Genomic DNA, 20815 nt, shown 5'->3' with positions numbered 1-20815 from the left:
CCTGCTTTTCAAAGCAGAAAATAATGCAGCTGAAAATGCCTTGCTGATTTGCCTTGAGGAGGTGAAATGTTAGATGATAAAAAGACTCAAATTGTGCTTTTTGAGGGGGAAAAAAGCACATTGTTTACTCCAAAAACGAGTCTGGGGCAGTTTTCATCCTGTGTAAAAAGTCATGCCACTAACTTAGGCATAATTTTTGATTCTGAGCTCAAATTCGATCATCAACTAAACACAGTAGTAAAAAATAGTTTCTTTCAATTGAGGAGGATTGCAAAATTGAAATCAATTTCATCAAAGAATGATCTTGAAAAAGTTATACATGCTTTTATATTTTCACTCTTGGATTACTGTGATTCGTTATATGCAGGGGTTTGTCAGTCATCCCTGTCGAGGTTACAATTGGTTCAAAATGCTGTGGCCAGACCGCTGACTAATACTAAGAGAGACCATATAACTCAAATTCTGGCCTCTCTACACTGGCTACCAGTTAAATAACGAATTGTTTTTAAAATTCTGTTATTTGTTTTTAAAGCCATCAATGGCTTGGCACCAGAGTACATCAAGGATCTGTCAGTTATTCAGTCCTCCTCAAGATTGCTAAGATCAAACTCGCAAATTTTGCTCAAGGTTTCACATACACGTCTTAAGTGTAGAGGTGAATCGAGCATTTTCAGTTGTGGCCCCTAGAATATGGAATGATCTTCCTTTCTCTGTGCCTTCTTCGACCTCTCTGCAGATGTTCAAATCACGTCTTAAGACTTATTTGTACTCACAGGCATTTGATGTGTTTGAAATGATTTTTGTGTACAGCACTTTGGTATACTTTTATGGTTTTTTTAAAGTGCTTTATAAATAAATGATTGATTGATTGATAAGATAAAAAATAAATTAAATTAAATAGAATTAGATGTAATTACATTGATCTCTGTGAGACTGAGGCATTACAGTATTTAAAGGGGACCTATAATGCCCCTTTTACAAGATGTAATATAAGTCTCTGGTGTCTGTGAAGTTTCAGCTCAAAATACCCCACAGATCATTTATTATAGCTTGTCAAATTTGCCCCTATTTGGGTGTGAGCAAAAACACACCGTTTTTGTGTGTGTCCCTTTAAATGCAAATGAGCTGCGGCCCCCGGCCCCCAGAAGAGAGCGGAGCTTTAACAGCTCACGCTTCGGTTGCTCAACAACAACAAAGCTGGAGAATCTCACGCAGCCAAAATGAGGATTGTCAGTAACGGTGTTCAGCCTTACATTGTTCAAACCGGAGTCGACACTGATGGAGAGACTCAGGAAGAAGTTACAACTTTTAGAATGAAACTGGACGTTTCTGAATGGTTAGTGGATAAATTTATGTAGTTGCTGTGGAGTTGATTCAACTCATCAACTAGCATGTGTTGTCATGTTAATCTTTTGTGCAAATCCAGCGTTGAATTGACCCTCATTTGTGAAGCAGTCCGGCGTAAAATGATGGCATGTTAACAACACTCTACTACAACAACTCTTCCTCTTCTCTAAAGCAGCCCAATATGGCCTCACCCCCTTTGTTGTGTGTTCTCAGGGGCAGGGTTTATGTAAATTTTGGGGTTTGTGATGTCACCAACCTGGGAAGAAGCTCAATGTAGTCCCTACCAGCCGTTTATTGTAGTCCTTAAACAGAGAATTCTTTAAAAGAAAATTTCTCCCTTTGCATTGAACTTTGAGCATTGTAACTTTGCAGATGTTGTTTATGGTCAAACAGCAACAATACACACTAACTAAAGTTAAAAAAGTGAAATCATAATCAACCACCCCTTTAACACTTGATACAATATAAAGAATTTAGGAAGTATTTAAAAACAAGGACATGCAGTGGAAAAGCTTCAGTTTATGATAAACATTTCTATAATCAAGAAAAATATAAATATGATGCGAATGACAATGAAACATGACTGACATCTATTCTAAATAGTTAAAGCTCATGATATACGAAACCTAAAAGCATATAGACACAAAAAAAAATTATGAAGAAAAGTGAGGTTACAGAGAAAAGAAGCATTTCATTTAATATTTGGTTATCTAATGCAATGCCATTCAGACATTTTTAAGTGTGATTTAAATGTCCAAATACTTGTATATCCTACCTAAAAAAAAAAAAAATAATAATAATAATATAGTGTAAAATTCCCTGTATTATGAAAGGATATATCAATTGATTTCTCACAAAAAGAAAGAAAGCTTTGCAGAGCACAAACATCAATTCCTGGAAATATGACCGAATGCTTCTCATCCTGAAAGTACTTGTGCAATTATTTGCTCATCCCTGTTTTTAACAGGACAAAAATCATGTTTGATTTTTCCCTTAAGTGACTTTTTGACTTGTTTGACCATTTCCCCATCTCTCTTTTTAAGCAGGTTCACACTGCAAACACATTGATGCATTGAGATTAATGGATTGAAACTAACGTGTGTGTGTGTGTGTGTGTGTGTGTGTGTGTGTGTGTGTGTGTGTGTGTGTGTGTGTGTGTGTGTGTGTGTGTGTGTGGATCATGCCACCTGGGCATCACTATATAAGACTCAGAACATCAGGCTGGGACTGTGAAATCGCACTGGGAGCCAGGAAGGAGAAACCAGCAAGACAAAATCATTGAGTATATTTCTCCGTGACGACCCAACAAAAATCAAGGTGAGCCCGAGAACTCTTTGGCACTATACTATATCTATACAGGTAGAATGCGTGAATGGTTTACTGAGTAGCTGTACGGTCTGCATCCTCAGGTAAGATGATGGTAAAGATCTACGCCTTCATTGGACTTTTACTTCTCATCTTGATCCAGAGCAGCCTGCAGATTCCCATACAAGACACGGAAGAAAACGCCAGGTAAGAGCAACTAAATTATTCTGAATTATTTCATTTTTTAATGGCCTCTACAGCTGGGATTTGTGATTGTTCCCTTTACAATCAAACACAACCTGGGACACCTTTAACCTCAAAATAAAAAAAGGAACTGAAAGAAAATGAAGCATTTTTCTAGGACAATTAAATGTCATTAAATATTTCTAATTTTGTTGTGAAATGTGCAATTTTATAGCTTCACAGGCTATTACATGGCAGATACAGATTCAACAAAATACAAACATTTAATGTGAAATGTGTTTATCTGTCATAAAAATAATGTCAAAATGAATGCATTATTTCTTTCTTTTGATTTTGGGGTAAAATGTGACCCAGGCATGCTCTTGATGGGTTTTTCTTTTTGGAGAATGACGTATTTGATATTGACTTTCAGCTTTATGTCTGAGGAGGACGCACTATTTAATGACCCAAGAGAAGTAAACAACATGAAGAGACATTCAGAAGGCACCTTCTCAAACGATTACAGTAAATACCTGGAGACCAGGAGAGCACAAGACTTCGTTCAGTGGTTAATGAACTCCAAAAGGAGCGGGTAAGTTTATAAGCTCTTGCAAAATATTTAAGAAACAAAAACATGACATCTCAATCGTTAAGCAAAAGAAGTTAAAATTATTAAATGTAATTATGAAAATAGAAAAATATTGTTTTCACTCATTGGAAATTAATTTCAATTAATTCCCACATGACAAGAATACAGCATTAGAATGGTTAAAAATGCCTTGTATTGAAATTAAAATTACCAAATGGTGATAATTTAAATTAAAGTACATTTACACTGTCATTCAAAAGTTTGTACTTGGTAAAGAAAATGGTAACACTTTAGATAGGGGTCCAATTGTCACTATTAACTAGGATGCATATTACTAGGATATTGGCTGTTTATTAGTACTTATAAAGCAGATATTAATGCCTTATTCTGCATGACCTTATTCTACATCCCTTAATCCTACCCAATACCTGAACTTAACAACTACCTTACTAACTACTAATAAGCAGGAATTTATTGAGGCAAAAGTCATAGTTAATAGTTAATATTGAGAATTGGAATCTAAAGTGTGACCAAAAAAAAATATGTTTTTGAAAAAAGTGCTCATTTTATGCTTACCAAGGCAGCATTTATTTGATCAAAAATACAGTAAAATTGTGAAATATTATTATAATTTAAAATAAGTGTTTTCCATTTCAATATATAGTAAAATGTAATTTATTCCTGTGATCAAAGCTGAATTTTCAGCATCATTACTCCAGTCTTCAGTGTCACATGATCCTTCAGAAATCATTCTTATATGAAACACGTTATCTATGTTGAAAACAGTTGTGCTGCTTCATATTGCGATACAATTTTTCAGGATTATTTGATAAATAGAAAGTTCAAAAGAACAGCTTTACTATACTTTACTATACTGATCAATTTAATGCATCCTTGCTGAAAAACAATTATTTCTTCCTTTAAGAATTACATTTTTTGAATGGAAGTATAAATAAATATAGTTTATTATTAATATATATATATTTTTATATCGGACACAGAATATCAGCCTTTCTAACTAAACATCCTTACTCCCCCAGAGTTCCCACACGACGCCACGCAGACGGCACATACACCAGTGATGTCAGCTCCTACCTGCAGGACCAGGCGGCAAAAGAGTTTGTGTCCTGGCTGAAAACAGGGAGAGGGCGACGCGAGTGAGGATTCTCCAGAACGAGATAAAAACTACCCTGCATAACTGTGATATTCAACGATACTCTGTTTTATAATGACTAGTGCTGTCAGTTTCATCGAATCATGCAAATAAATCTTTCTTCAAATGAAGCAGTTGGTGTTTTGGTTTCTGAGCGACTCTGTAAACCAATTTAAAAAATACAACCCAGAGTATGTATAAAAAAAACAAATTAAAAAAAAAAAAAAAACAGGGTCGGTTGAGGATAAAAGTGGATTGCACAGACTACATTGTGTTTTGTGTATTCAACTTTTGGCTTTTTGGCAGTTATTTCATACTTGAAATTGAAAACCAAGCTTGTAAATTTTCTGTTCAGTCTGTCATGTTAATAATCTTGCATATTGTTTGGCAGTTTGGGACATTTTCTTTAGTTTTAATGATAAATTATTTTGCCCTGTGTTGGATTAGTATAGAAGCTTGTTTCTGCCACTAAATAAAAAAGTAAAAAAGGTAATTGCGACTTTTTATCTCACAATTCTGACTTTTTTTCTCAGAATTGCGAGATTTAAACTTGCAATTGCGAGCTATAAAGTCAGAATTGCGGGTTATAAAGTCAGAATTGTGAGTTATAAAGTCAGAATTGCAAGTTATAGTCAGAATTGCGAGCTATAAAGTCAGAATCGCGAGATATAAACTCACAATTGCGGGTTATAGTCAGAATTGCGTGATATAAAGTCAGAATTGTGTGATATAAAGTCAGAATTGTGTGATATAAAGTCAGAATTGCGAGATATAAACTCACAATTGCGGGTTATAGTCAGAATTGCGTGATATAAAGTCAGAATTGCGTGATATAAAGTCAGAATTGCGTGATATAAAGTCAGAATTGTGTGATATAAAGTCAGATATAAAGTCAGAATTGTGTGATATAAAGTCAGAATTGCGAGATTTAAACTTGCAATTGCGAGTTATAGTAAGAATTGCGTGATATAAAGTCAAAATTGCGAGATTTAAACTTGCAATTGCGAGTTATAGTAAGAATTGCGAGCTATAAAGTCAGAATTGCGAGATATAAACTCAATTGCGAGTTATAGTAAGAATTGCGTGATATAAAGTCAAAATTGCAAGTTATAAAGTCAGAATTGTGTAATATAAAGTCAGAATTGCAAGATATAGTTGCAAATCTGAGAAAAAACTTTTTTCCCCCTCACAATTGGACATTATAACACTCAATTGTGAGTTTATAACTCGCAATTCTGACTTTATATCACAATTCTGAGAAATTGCGAGAAAAAAAAGTCAGAATTGTGAGATAAAAAGTCACAATTACCTTTTTTTTTATTCCATGGCGGAAACAAGCTTCCATTGATTGGCACTTGATGCCCAATGTAAAATCTAAGCCTGGATGCAAAACCTAATGATAACCTTTAGTTCACTTAAAAGGCAACAGTAGAATCTGACACATTTACCTCACTGTCCCTTTGAGAAAACATACAACATTGAGACTTCATGAACAGTTAAAACGCTATTTGTCAAGATGTCATGCAAGCAAATGCTGCAAATCAAACACAATCCATGTGGGAAAGCAACTGCAATCAAACAGAATAACCATGTGTCAAATGGCTTCAATCATTCTGTCAGTATAACAAACAGAATTCAGAGTTCAGGCATAAGTAAAGCTTGAACTCCACTCAGGTACCTTTTCAAATGATCTTCCTCCGTAATCCCAGAGGAGAACTTACTTCAGCACTCTAAACTGGCCCGATGTGTCACTTCTGCTTACCTTACCGTATCTAACATGACACTGACAGAAGATGGGAGTCACCAAAGCCTTGTGGAAATGTGTCAATTATCCAGCACTGTCAGGGACCCTGGGGCCGCACGTCTCCGGTCCTTCAGCATGGAGGAAACGGCACTGGTGCCAGAGATGCAGTCCGTCCTGGGAGCAGGTCTCTCTCTGAGCTGTCAGCTGATGCTACAAACCATCTGTTCACCAAAAAAAGCACAAAATATCAAGCCAACACACTCACTCTTTTTAAAAGAGGAGAACCTAAATATAATTAATACATGTAACACTGGTTGTTTGTCAAGGGAAACTCTTCCCTGCAAGTTTAAAAACTCTTCAAGTTACATAGGACTGATGTACTTAAGTTGGAACTACTTTTATGATAATTACAGTGTATTTTTCATAAATTTGGAGCTTGACAGCCTCCTATTTGAAATACAAATATTTTGTAACATAAATGTCTTTATTGTCACCATTGATCAATTTAATGCATCCTTACTGAATAAGTATTTCTTTCTTTAAAAAAAAGTCTTTCTAAACAATCATCCTATACATTTGTGTGTGTGCGCGTGTGGTCCTGGTAAACCAATGTGTGTAATGTGTGTGGTAAACTCTACGTACTGGGGACAAAATGTCCGCACAAAGATGGCAATATCGGAAATCCTTGTCCTTGTGGGGACATTTCTTTAGTCCCCATGAGAAAAACAGCTTATAAATCATACTGTGATGTTTTTTGAAAATGTAAAAATGCAGAAAGTTTTCTGTGATGGGTAGGTTTAGGGTTATGGGGCAGAATATACAGTTTGTATAAAAATCATTATGTCTAATGTCCCCATAAAACATGAAAACCTGTGTGTGTTGGTTTGGCTATACTTGTGAGGGCCAAATGTCCTCATTTTTATAGTGAAATATTAGTACAACCATCTAATGAAGACATTTTACTGGTCCTTACTAGTTGAAAAGGCTTATAAATCAGTCAAAACAAGTTTTTTCTTTAAATCTAGTGTTTTGCACACGTTTCTGTGATTGGTAGGTTGGGGTAGGGTTGGGTCAGGCCATAGAAAATATCATTTAACTTACCTGATATAAAATCAATGGAAGTCAATTCAATGTCCTCACTAATATAGTGAAACAAATGTGTGTTTATTTAGATTTTCAGCATTAAGAGCTGAGATTACATTAAAGCATGTTAAAGATCTTGTATATCTTTATGTTTGCCGTTAATTAGTGAATGTAGCTTGACAGCTCTATGGGACATTCAGAAATGTCGTTTTTATGTTATGGATTTTGAAACAAGCCAAACACATTTTGTCCAATAACAATATGTTGCCTTTGTGAAACCACCACAACAACTTGCAACTCACCCTTGTAATTTAAATTGTACAGGAACGATCGAATCGTCTTCTCGTTCCCCAAACAAGACGTCTTCGACAAAAACGGTGCTTAGTAACGAGCAACGTAACAGGTACGAAAAACCCTCTGCAAACCCCGCCCCCAAATACAGCAAACCAGCTGTCATGTAAAATGATTGACAGGCAGTGCGCGTTTCTGATTGGGTAAAAAGCGCGGTCTAGTCCTGTAAAACAAAAAAATTTACAGACTGTGATGACGCGTTTTAACGGTCATCAATATCGCAAATCCTGTAAAGTTTTTTTATATTTTCATTTTTTTTTTAAATTATGTAGATTTACAACACTATACTTAGTATTATATTATCTTTGCGTCAAATTACAAAAAACTAGTTAACGCTTCTGTGAGGGTGTTTATAATACAGCGGCTAAGGGAGTGACTGTAAAAATGACATCTTTCTCTCTTCTGACTGCCATTATCAATCACTCTCTATTTTTTTCCTCTTTTTGAAATTTGTGAAAACACTGTTGTGAAGGTTTTCTTTTGCTATTTGCACAAATGGAAACACAAAAAAATATATTTAATGAAGTCTCTCATTCACCTCTATAAAAGTTTACCCAACTATGACGACTACCGCTTCTGAGAAACCGGAAATGTGAAAAGGGTCTATATGCTTCATAGAGTACCTCAGGGATGACGCTTTCGGGCAAAACCCGGAAGCGAGTTAGCATTTTAGGACTTCCGGTTCCATCACCCTAAAGTCTATGGGGTTTTTTTATGGGTTTTTGCTAAATCGCCTGAAATAAGGTCTGTGGTTAACAAAGCCTCTAAATATTTTCACGTTTTGATCTATGACATAAAACACACCAGTTATAACCCGCTTGTGATTTTTTTAAACCTTTATTGTGTCTTAAAAATGGCGGTTGCTAACAAATTGCTAAAAGGGACTTTACACGTCATCATGACAAACAGGACATTTGGACAGCATTTCTCATGAAAAAGTGGATAAGTATTCATACACAGCGCAGATCATAATTAGCGAGCATGTTTTTAAATAAAGTTGTTTTTTAAATAAAGTTTGAGGAAGCTTGGTGGTGGTGACGTTGATCCACGACCATGGTGTGCTGTAGTCCGTTTATAGCCTACTGTTAGCTTTTTATATCTGACGACTTTATTTAGGCTTCAAAATGTATAAATGTTGTGTTAACTTGTAAAGATTATCTTGATAGACAAAACGTGTAAGTGTCATAACCCTTTGTTAAACACAGCTTATTTTTTGCGATTTTCCAAAAGTCTATGAGAAAAATGCATAGGCTTTCGATCAATATGTATTTTATTTTTCATATGGCAATTTAAATTTATTCATTTAGTATTCACCTATGGTATTTATTTTATATTCATTTTGGCATTCAATTTATCGAAAGTGACTTACTGCGCAATTGAATTTATTTATATTAAAGATTTGCACAAGCCTAAAATTTGCACTTACTATTTCATTTCTCCTTATACTATATATAATTTTTTTTTTTTACTATTGTTTTTGTTTCGCATATAACTTTGTTGTCTTCTACCGACTTATCAAACTATTCTTATATAAATAATAGTTTCTATAAAACCCTGGCTTGTACAGCAACTCGACATTTATTATTATTAACAAATCTGAGGATGTTTTGCATTGATAACATTAGTATGTAGTACTAAAAAAAGAACTGTCACTATATATCCACAACACTTTTTAATGCCTTCTGATATGTCAAATAAGTTTCAAGCAAAATTTAAAACTTTTATTTTCTGAATGAATGAGCAAAACCCCCAAATCAGTAATTTAGTGTCATGGTAATGCAATTTTAGAGAGAAAGAGAGAGAGAGAGAGAGAGAGAGAGAGAGAGAGAGAGAGAGAGAGTCTGTTTTTGTATTTGTGAAGGTGTACTTTATTAAAGATTCATCTCAGTGTTTGAGAAATAATAAAACTGTAAATTCCAGCCATCTCCACATATAGAGAAGGGATGAAGCGATAGATTATGTCAGACTGATATGATTTTGACTGTACTGTTATGCTTTTTTTGTTGTTGTTTTTTTTTTGTCAATTACAGAAAATAAGATATTCTTTATCCAGGGACACATCCATATTCATATGGCAGAGCTTTTTATTTCACTGTAGAAGAAAAAGCAGGAACAAAAACTTCAGAAAAATCTAATTATCTCTCCCAGTTCATGAAATACAAGTGCAAATGAAGGATATTTAAGCCATATCCCCCAAAAAACAATGAAAGCACACAGTTAAAAGATCCCAAAGTCACACCACACAGAGGATATAGTTATATTCCAGATAATTTACACAAACATCAACACACAGTCAAAAGAAGATGTATTACTCCAGTAATATAATAGGACTTAAGCTTAAGTCAGAATAAACTGTGAAAATATTAGCATGATAACAATCACTTGTCTTTTAAAATCAAAACATCTGAGGGTGAAGATATAATCCATACAAAACAAATCTATGCATAACAATAAGAGCAAAACATGTGAATCAAACTATGGTAATAATATTACAGTATGTATGATTTTGTATATATTTGTTATAAATATCCATAGCAATATAAATGGCAGAAGTTACAGGTTTTTAAATGGAAATAATTCATTGTATAAGGAACTCAACATGCAACAAAATTCTGAAAACATTATTAGATGGACCCGCACTTCTAAAACACTATTGCTTTTTCTGGAAAGGGAATGCAATCTGTATCTGAAGATGCATTTACAGTACAGTATCCAGATAATGCATTCAATTGCTTAAGAGATAATACAGACAATCATTTTGAGGGGACAGTTTACTGATGTGCAGCTGATATGACTTCAGATGTCTTTCCATCATCATTATTGGCATGAAAACACATCTACACTTTGGCATTGTGAGGATCAACATACAGCCTTCAAAATAGAGGTATGAACTCTTGACAAGTCTGATGGAAATAATATTTACACAAGCAGCATTCTTAGTACAAATAATTGCAAAAATATGAATAGCTAAAATTAATGTTCTATGATTAAGATTTAATTCCTCATTGCATAAATGCAAAGACAGCGTTCAGCAAAATACAGCAATTTTCTGATATTTGAAGGTATATCAAGAACTTACAATACGTTTTTATGGTTTTTATCCAAGTAAGTAAGTACAGTGACTGCAGGAATATTGAACATCAAGAAGTGAAGTGTCTTGCTCAAGGACCCAATGGTGGCAATATTGAATATATTGCTAAAAAGTTGAAAAATATCCTTGGTTTAGCTAATCAATTTCTGTAGATATTGTCTACACATTTGTTTAAAACTGTACCTTTAGGGATGTGAAAGTTGTGCAGGAATACTTTTTAAAAAATACAAAACATATAAAACATTTTAGAGAGCATTTAAAATAAAGTTTAAAATTTTTCAAATTCTGCCACACTTTCTCCTCATCTTACACACAATCCATGTCTCCGCTTTATTTGCTGGTATTACTATACGTATGTACAGGCTTTATACCTAGAAGCTAAAAAGCTTAGCATTGTGATATACTTTAAAAATATAGAAACACAAGACAAGACTGGGAGCTTTATGTGCGTTTGCTTGTTACTTTAAGGACAAAAATGCTGGATAATGTGCCCAGAATCTGTAAAAACTCATGGATATGTTGTTCATAAAGCAAATGTTTTTATCATAACACAAATTTGAAAGGTTTTCATTTACGTGTTGGGTTAGGGGTAGAGTGTGTGTATGGGTTATTCTGATTATAATTCGCATTACTTAGGCTATACCAGTGGCCGGTTGCATAAACTGCTTAAACTAGTATTACAAATTTGTCAGCTAATGATGTTCTCCAAGACTGGTCATAACTTAAAGAAAGTCAGTTACATAAAAAGGTAGATTGGTCTAATTTGAATAAAAAATAACACCGTGTCCTAACCAGACGCGACGCCGCGACACGTGATCTTTTCTATGTCTTTAATCGGACTTTTTGTCCTAACTAGCCGCAACGGCGACACGTGATTCTATTTTAGAAATGGTTTCTATTTTTCTGTGATGTCGCGGCTGGAACAACAACACCAAATATGAAAACGATAATCTCAGGTAATGTTTATGTTAAATCGTCTAATGTGAGTTTGAATATCATTTTGTGTGTCTTTTATAGCCGAAATGAAAGCAACAATGGACAATTCACCTCAGATTTTCAAAATAAATAAAGGTAACAAGAACGTTCAAACTCATTGTGAACACAGAAGTGTATTCTATGACAAAGATTGTTTCAGTAACATAGTATGTATTTTTAATAAATGTTAAAATGGTGTAATATTCATTAATTTATGTACGTAATCCATTTTGTTGCGAGTGCCGGGAGCTTGTCGAGAGGGTTGCCAGGTTTTCACAACAAAAGCTGCCCAATTGCTACTCAAAACTAGCACAATCGCGTTTCGGGGGGTAAAATCCGCGTTTTTGGCGCGGTTCTCCTGGTAAAATTCGCATTCCAGGGACTAAATATCATGTTATTTGGGGTCGCTTCATACCGCAAACATAAAACAACCAGCCCAATTCTGTGGGAAAACCTGCGGCAACACTGTGAGGCAGCCTGCCCACGCGCTTTTCTGATTAGCTGTGATATTTGATTGATTTTATTGCGTCTCATAGTCGCGTCGCCGCCGCATCTGGTGTGGAAATGCTGCAATCATGCCACCGCGTAATTACCGTAAACTTGAGATGATATTCAAAGCTGTTCACGTTCAAGGACTGGGAAATATGCAGTTCTATGGCACCAATATCAACGCCTAAATGAATCTACAGCGGTCAGGTAGTACAGCGGCCACGTGGTACACTCCCAGCTTACGGACTGTAATTACGAGTTCTACGAGGATGTGAACGCCTTTTACGAGCCAGAATATCATAGTTAAAACAAATACAATATGGCGTGAACGCACCTATATTGTTTGTCGCTGGAATCTTATTGCATCGCGTCTGGTGTAAAGGCCTTTGCACACTGAGTCTGAAAATTTCGTATGCGTTTTTTCGTATTCATGACCCTAAAAATTCGTCATGCACAGAGACCTTGAATGAATCCCTTGCGAAAAAATTCGCAAAACAATACAAAATGGAGTCTTCAAGCAGCGAGCATGATTTAGTCTCTTCTTAAAAAGAGAAAAAGAAAGAGGAAATATTGGGTCCATCCAATCCCGAGATTGCATAGAGAGAAAGGAGAGTTCCACCTCATCAAGGAGCTGCGTGATCATCCCGAGCGTTTCGTTTACTTCAAGATGTCAGTGGCTCAGTTTGATGCTTTGCTACATGGCACAATCTGTCTTTATATTCGGTCTCTTTGTATTTCGCACTTTGTTTGTCATACAGTGCTGCTGCTTTGTGCTGTAGACGACGTGGATCAACTTGTCAGATGGGATTTTGGCGTTCGCTTGTACGGTAGCTCTGAATTGTCAAAACGTCTCTCAAAATGCGTGCCTCGGATGTGAAAAACGCAGAAAATCGAATGTGATCCGAATTTTTTTACGACGGACGAAAGTTTCGGAGGCAGTGTGTAAACGTGATTGACACAATGTGAGGTCGTATTTATTTTTTAACGTGCGGAAATTTCGGATGCGAATTTCGGACTCAGTGTGCAAAGACCTTAAGACTGATTAGCCCCCGGGTTGCCAGGTTTTCACAACAAAACCCGCCTAATTGCTACTCAAAACTAGCCCAATTGCGTTCCGGGGGGTAAAATCCACATTTTGGGCAGGGTTCTCCTGGTAAAATTCACATTCCAGGGGCTAAATATCATGTTATTTGTGGTCGCTTCAACCCGTGGACATGAAAAACAACACGTGGCAACAGTGTAAAAGTAGCCCGATTCCGCGGGAAAACTGAGGACTTGGCAACACTGATTAGCCCTAACTAATTGCTAGTTGATCAGACTAGTTCTTAAGACACAGTCTTAACTTAGCAGCTATGTTTATGAAACTGGCCACAGTAGGAATAGTTCACTTCAGTAGTTCAGGAATAGTTTTTCTTCATTTTTATGAACTATTCCTTTAAAAGACAATAGAAGTCTATTTGGATAGCTAGGTAAGTGTGTGTGTGTGTGTGTGTGTGTGTACACAGTGTATCAGATAAGTCAGATTCTCATCTCTTCTTTCCATCGATGCTCCTTGTGCACTCTCTTATTAGACAGGCTGCAAAATAACAAAAAGGATAATTAGTTTACCAGAATGTACTTAAACTGCAATAGTTTAGTGTGTAATGATTATCAGTTTGGCAAATCCAATTAATTTTTTCCAGAGAACCTGATTTTTAATTATACTATAATAACCTTTCAATCATTAGCCCTGAGTCTTCCTGTATAGACAGCACAGATTAACTAATAAAATAAACTAATTAATAAAAACAGGCTGGAGAACTTAACTACCCATAACAATCAGGACAAAAATCCAGTTACTGTGGAAACTGCACTCCCAAGAAGCATTGCGAACGCTGTAATCAAGTCTCCTTACACTCTTAACTCTTAACTTTTCTATATTGCACTTCAAATATGTGGTATTTTATATTCATAATGTTTTTACTGCAGTGATTTACAGTCAATAGTTTTATATTGTTCCATCACTGCTAATTTGATATGCAATGCATCATTGTATGTAGTTCATTTCTTGTGCATATGTTGTTTTTCCAAATAATTCACATCAAAGTTTATAATATTTTGATTTATCTTGGAGCTGTCTGGTTTTGGTTCTGTGGTTTTAATGCATCAGAACTTTTTAATTATAGAAAATTTTCAAATGCCTATGAAGAAAAAGAATGGGAAAAACAGTTCTCTGCTGCACAGATGCCATTTGGTGAGTTTGCTAGTTTTATTCATGTCAAATAGGCTTTATATGCAGAATATTTACCTCTGAATTCATTGCACATGATGATCTTAATAATAATAATTAATAATAATAATAATAATAAGCAGCCCGGACACACATTCATGTTCACGGCTGATTAGACATTTTTCTTGTCCAAGTAGTAAACAACAACAACAACAACAAAAGACGATCACATGCTGTCTATCTTTGTCTGACACTTACAGAGAGATGTGAATGATTTATTGTTTTCGACTGACTAACTGGATGGGAAAATTGGGGTGAATTCCAACATTCTTGGAGAGACACATAATGGTAAATGTCTGTTCCAGATGGATTACAATCAAATTTTATCAAACGCCGCCAATTTGACCAAAATACTTGTTGCCATGCAAAGAAAGACGAGATGAGATCCTAAAGTGACGTGGGATGTTGCTATGAGAACACTCACCTTTGGGGGTTCAGCATCTAGGAAAGGGGACTAAGAAAAAAGAAAGAATAAATAATTAAATGAAACTGGGTTATCATGCAGAATAAATGGATTAAAAAAGGCCAATATGTAGTATGATGTTTCCAAACAATGACCATATAAAGGTGTGGTAAATATTTTTTTAAAAGTTAATGTACAGAAAACTAAAACAGATATTGTGTCTACATTCCCTGTAAATACTACAGTAAAACAGCCGTAAAGGACTATTATAAATCATACAGTGTGTACCTGGCTTAACTTCAGCAACTCATCGTTTACAACCAAGTGCCATAAACATGATTGATTCTTCAAATCATGTGGCTGGATTCAGAAAGATGTGTTTATACCAAAAACATTTCATATGAAAATTAATCAGAACCTTTTGGGATCATTTTTGGAGTTGACGGTGTTCCAAGTATTTCCAAAGGAGCCTCGGGACATTTCATCAGTAATGTTGACAGTAGAAGGATCATCTCTGAAAATATCCAATAAAAACATAAATATAACATTAATATTCTGGTGTGTGCATGAAACCAGTCAAAAAATAGAAATTCAGACTCAAAATTGTAATATAATAGTGAATGCTTGACAATTGCTTATTAATAAATGTTAATATTTATCATTTGTGTCTTTTTTTCAAAACGTATTACTTGAAGATTTTCAACCTTTATTCTATTTATTGAATTATCTATTCTCTCTTGGGTATATATGTACAGTATGCATGTACTGTAAGTACCTAGAGCATCTGGGATCCATTCCAAAGACTTTAGATATAGATAGACGGTGCACTTATATTACTATGAATGGGAGAAAGTGCAACACACAATATGGCAGAATAAGTCCCGCCTTCTAAATAAAAGAGCCAATCGCCAATTGGTAAAGTCATTGTGTCACTGCAGCTCTGGTTGCTATAGACACAGTCACTGTTCTGAGACACGCATGTAGGACTACACGTGAACATTGGCTGGTCAAGCCTGAAAAATGCAGTTTTTTTTGTCATGATTTGAGTGTTTACGAGACAGCTGCTTTCAAATTTCATTGGTGATTTTAAATATGAAATTTAATCATAAGTTTGGTGAACAGCTTTGGAGAATTTCATATTTCCCCATTCAAAGAGACTGAAGCTTCACTTGAATGACTAAAAGAGAGGTGTTTCAAAGATGGCCGCCGAGTGAAATAACTTGCCTTAAAGGTGCAATATGTAAGATCTTTGCAGTAAAATATCCAAAAACCACTAGGCCAGTGTTATATATTTTGTTCACTTGAGTACTTAGAATATCCCAAATGTTTCCAACTATTTGTAAATCGTGAGAAAATCGCAATTTTAACCAAGGCTCTGGGACGCGTGAGGAGTCACCTGTCAATTGCAATCAAGCTTACTGCAGTGTGCAACAAGTGTCTGACAGCAGCCGCCGAGCGAACGCACAGAGTAACGTTATAACCTCATTTTCAACACACTCAAATGTATCTAATATGATAAACAGAGCTGTGTTACCTCATACTCATGACCGGAAAAGCGGAAGTGGCGCCGGCGACTGTGGCATAATAAAAGTTCCGCTGCTCGCGGCGTGTGTTTCGCAATTGCTCCAGAGGCCTCGTTCAGCTCCCACAACACTCAGTCCTGCTCTGCTTCATACTACAGTAACGTTAATAATCGCATCCATGAACATGATTTCTTCCCAAGTCCTATCCCTATTCTTTTGCACCGGCTGTGAGGTGAAGACCACATGTCCCAAGATTTCGTGCTCAAACTTGGCGTCATCAAGCTACGCCTTTGTTTAGAATAGGCCTCTAGCGACCTCTAGTGGACAGAAAATCTTACATATTGCACCTTTAAAGGGACATTGACCATACCAAATTCTTTGTGCTGCTCTTAGAAGAAAAGATTTTATACAGAAACTTCTGTCAGGCACTTTATATATACAGTAGAACCCCCCATTGGATTTAATTTAGTTTTAACTAATTCAATAGTTTTCGATTTTAATTCAATTTTATGAATTATAAGCAGCTCATAAACATACTTCATCACTAGAAAACATTTAAATAACCCATTAAATATGAAAGGTATGCAATCATTTAAGACATTTCTCATTTTATAGAACCTTTTTGGCATAAAGGAATCTTTAAAATTGAGTCAAAAACACTTGGTAAGGAATAATTGATGACGGGGCATTGAATTATTAGAAAATAATTCACACCTGAGGTGGTAATGCGGCCATGAAACGAAGCGGGTGTGCATTTTTTTCTAATAATTCAACAGACTGAAGTCAATTATTCTGCTTATACTACAGTTACCACACCTGAAGACACTGTTCTGATGTTGTATTTCAAGACATTTGTCAGGTTTTTGTCCTTAAAATGCTCTTGTGTGTGGGACTAATTTCTTACGCATCTCATCCCAAGCCTCCGTTGCTAATTCCAAAACATCTTTTCAGAACTAGTAACGAAGGCTTGAGCCATTGAGAGGAGACATTAATCAGTTATTCAGAGAGAGAGAGAGAGAGAGAGATTAAGCGTGTGAATTACCTGAGTCTGTGTGCATCTCTCAACAGTGTTCGGCAGCAGCGTCTCTACTAATAGCGAAACTGTATGTTTATCTGCTTCAAGAACAGCGCAGTTATCGCCTCACTAGTGAGAAATGTCATGTAGCTTTTAAGTTGCTAAACTATTTTACAGATAAAATCGTCAGAGCAGCGCTGACAACACCTTTCTGTGCGAGTGTGTGTCTGTACTGTTCCGTACATAATAAAATATAATTTTGTGGCAAAAAAACATGGAAAAAATTTGTCGTTTTTATCCTATTGTTTACTATATTTATTTGCTTGGTCGGTGTCGTTGTGGGCTTTGGTTCTTTTGCGGTTGTAGGCTGTAAGGACCTATTTGAGATAACTGAAATCATTTGGCGAAGTGATATGGAACTGTAATGCGGTCAAGACCTGCTAGAACTACTTTAGCCGTGCGTTTCCCTGAAAATAATTGCACACCTTAGAACATTCGTCAACCAATCAGATTCAAGCATTCAACAGCCCCGTAGTATAAAGTTCTACACAGAACCCCGTTAAACATTGTTTTCTAAGAGTGTGTGTCGGTGAACACTGATTCTGTCGCTGTTTTTAAAAAATAAAATACTGCACTCAAAGTCGTGTTTTATGGGACCCATGGATATCACTGTAACTATGGCCTTACTGTTTTAATAAGCCAACAAAAACTAGTATTGCTTGCTATTGTGAGAATTAGTTAGGAAAATCTGGTCCATACTTGTAATGTCCCTCCAATGGCACTTGTACGATTCCTTCTTCCTCTGCCAAAATACTTTGCTCCTCCTGGCAGAAAACACAGGGAGAAGGAGTGAGAGAGAGAGTTTTATTCCCGTCCAGCCAAAGAGAACTTCAGAGACCCTTTGAGATTAAATAACTTTGCTGAGGGACATTTTGGCAGATCAATTCATGTTCCATTTGTTTGGCATGAAATGAATGCATTCAGATACTGAGGTGGGTGAATCGGGGTCTCTCTATAAGAAACGTATCATGGCAATTTTAGCAAGAGTAAAACATGAGATTATTTGCCAGGGGGTCAGAAAGTCTCTAAATGCAGGAAAAACAAACTGTAAAACTGGAGCACAAATCAGATCTCCTCATTAAAGCAGGACCTCCATGAGTTCTCAAAAACAGAGAAGAAATCTCGTCCTTTTCCTCTCATTCAGCTTATATAAATAAATTCAACCAGCAGTCATGTTGTATCATTCAGTTACATAGAAATCGTCTTCCAAATACTAATTACTTGTGTTATTAGGGGTCCAAACAGTGAAGTTTTTGTAGCAGGTTATTATTTCCCCCTTATTATTATTGTCGCCGTGTGGCAAAAAGTCACCAAATTTTGCATTAGGGTTATTTCTGTGGCAAAATGTAATAATCCCAATTATGTGATGGATTTATGCTGCCTAGCAACTAAATTACAACAATATAAAATTGCTCAAATTGCAAAGTGCTCAGTACTGCTGGCCGGTTTGAGTGACGGCAGAGAAATTTTGTGTGAAATGCTCCTTTTCTCAGCTCTTGCAGATCTTTTTCCTGGATTTTTTGGGAAGTGTTTAAAACATGTAACCTTGCACAAAATTGGGCACACATGCTATATACCTGGATATATAACTAACTAAATGTGAAGGAATAGCTGGCAAATATTTGCAGAGTATTTAGAAATGTACAGTTTATGTTGTAACATTTTGAAATCTGAAAGCCTGGCTTTGCCAAACAGGCTTGAGCGATTAAGTGATTATGAATTATGCACATTTGGTTTTATGAACATTTTACACAAATGTATTCTGCTCATGTTTAATGAATAAGGCTCAATGTCAATAAAGTATGAGTGAATGTCATACCACTCAAATCCGACAGAGGGCGCTGCTGACAGTTTTAATTAACATACACTAGCATTCAAATGTTTGGGATCAAGATTTAATTCTTTTATTAAACATTTATTCAGAAAGAATGCATTAAAGTGACCAAAAGTGACAGTAAAGATCTTTAAATTGTTACAAAAGATTCTATTTCAAATACATTCTGTTCATTTGAACATTCTATTCATCAAGGAATCCTGAAAAAATGTATCAGTTTCCACAAAAATGCAGCACAACTGTTTTCAACATTGATAATAGTAATAAATGGTATATTTGTTTAAATAAATGCAGCCTTGGTGAGCATACGTATGGAAGTTTGATGAAAGCCACTGAATAAAACAATAAAAAAGGTAATTGTGACTTTTTATCTCACAATTCTTTTTTTCTCAGAATTGCATGATATTATAAACTTGCAATTGTGAGTTATAAAGCCAGAACTGCATGTTATAATGTCAAAATTGCAAGACATAAACTCACAATTCTGAGAAAAAAAGTCAGTCATTTTTTCCTCAGAATTGGACTTTATAACTTGCAATTGCAAGCTTTTATCTCACAATTCTGAGAAAAGAAGTCAGCAAGATATAAGCTCTCAATTGAGAAAAAAAAGTCAGAATTGTGAGTTTACAGTATATCTTGCAATTCTGACTTTATAACTCGCAATTGCGAGTATATTTCTCGTAATTGTGAGAAAAAAGTTGCCGATATCTTTTAAATTGTTTTATTTAGAGATGCACCAATGTATTAGCCAACAATCGGTATCGGCCAATAAAAGCAATTATTTTCACTATCGTCCATTGGCCGATTGTTTAAAAACAGCAGATGATCAGGGCCGATTATATCCTGTCAATCAAAAGGGTGCGGAAAAATGTGTCCGACTGCAACTCATACTGTGTGTGAAGAAAATCTCTTGTGGGTCAATTTAGGGCAAGTTAATGCAATAATAACACATTATCAGTTAAAAAATAGCGACATTAAAGCAGGCTCTATGAATCACCCGTAGTTCAAGCCAGGGTTGCCAGGTCTGCAGTTTTTCCTTACACTAATCATTATTTCTAGCGTGCCTCTCATCCAATAATCACAAAGAGCTTTGTGCTTTGTTACTTCTAAAAAGAAACAAAGTCTCAGCTTTCAAATTCTGTCAATAAATGCAATAAACAATAAATGCCGTTTTGACACTCTTAAATGTGACGTGTCAGATCGCTGTAGAGCCTCATTTTAAGCGGCAGTGCAGAGCGCGAGTCATCTCTTCCAATTTAATACAAGTTACAGCTCGAAAAACATGTATGAACATCTGAAGGTATGTTAAAAGATACAGTACAACTTACCAAAATCTGTGTCATGTCTCATGTAATCACTCAATCAGTGTTTCAACAGCGAAAGATGTCAATAAAACAGCTT

General features: G+C 35.6%; 2 protein-coding genes across 2 annotated transcripts in view; one reads left to right on the top strand and one right to left on the bottom strand.

Annotated features, from left to right (window-relative positions):
* The first annotated feature begins 2482 nt into the window (after window positions 1–2482).
* On the top strand, window positions 2483–4708 carry gcgb (glucagon b). Its single transcript, XM_051905760.1, has 4 exons — window positions 2483–2664; window positions 2757–2859; window positions 3269–3427; window positions 4465–4708. The coding sequence occupies exons 2-4, from the start codon at window positions 2762–2764 to the stop codon at window positions 4583–4585; spliced, it is 378 nt and encodes a 125-aa protein (XP_051761720.1). The 5' UTR covers window positions 2483–2664; window positions 2757–2761; the 3' UTR covers window positions 4586–4708.
* A 5109-nt stretch (window positions 4709–9817) lies between these two features.
* The window catches only part of slc4a10b (solute carrier family 4 member 10b), a 79918-nt gene continuing 68920 nt past the window's right edge, over window positions 9818–20815 (bottom strand). Inside the window, 4 exon segments of the mRNA XM_051906082.1 lie at window positions 9818–13886; window positions 15004–15033; window positions 15401–15496; window positions 18280–18344. Of these exon segments, the coding sequence (XP_051762042.1) occupies window positions 15021–15033; window positions 15401–15496; window positions 18280–18344 (174 nt within the window). The 3' untranslated portion in view covers window positions 9818–13886; window positions 15004–15020.

Source organism: Ctenopharyngodon idella, chromosome 9, assembly GCF_019924925.1.
Source record: "Ctenopharyngodon idella isolate HZGC_01 chromosome 9, HZGC01, whole genome shotgun sequence".
Lineage (NCBI taxonomy): Eukaryota > Metazoa > Chordata > Actinopteri > Cypriniformes > Xenocyprididae > Ctenopharyngodon > Ctenopharyngodon idella.
This window is presented reverse-complemented; position numbering and strand designations above follow the sequence as displayed.

What these genes read in the sequence shown, in the direction of transcription:
- gcgb (XM_051905760.1), top strand. Translation starts at nt 2,762, where the DNA reads ATGATGGTAAAGATCTACGCCTTCATTGGACTTTTACTTCTCATCTTG. An exon ending in GACACGGAAGAAAACGCCAG is followed by an intron (nt 2,860 to 3,268) that starts GTAAGAGCAACT and finishes ATTGACTTTCAG; the next exon opens with CTTTATGTCTGAGGAGGACG. An exon ending in ATGAACTCCAAAAGGAGCGG is followed by an intron (nt 3,428 to 4,464) that starts GTAAGTTTATAA and finishes TTACTCCCCCAG; the next exon opens with AGTTCCCACACGACGCCACG.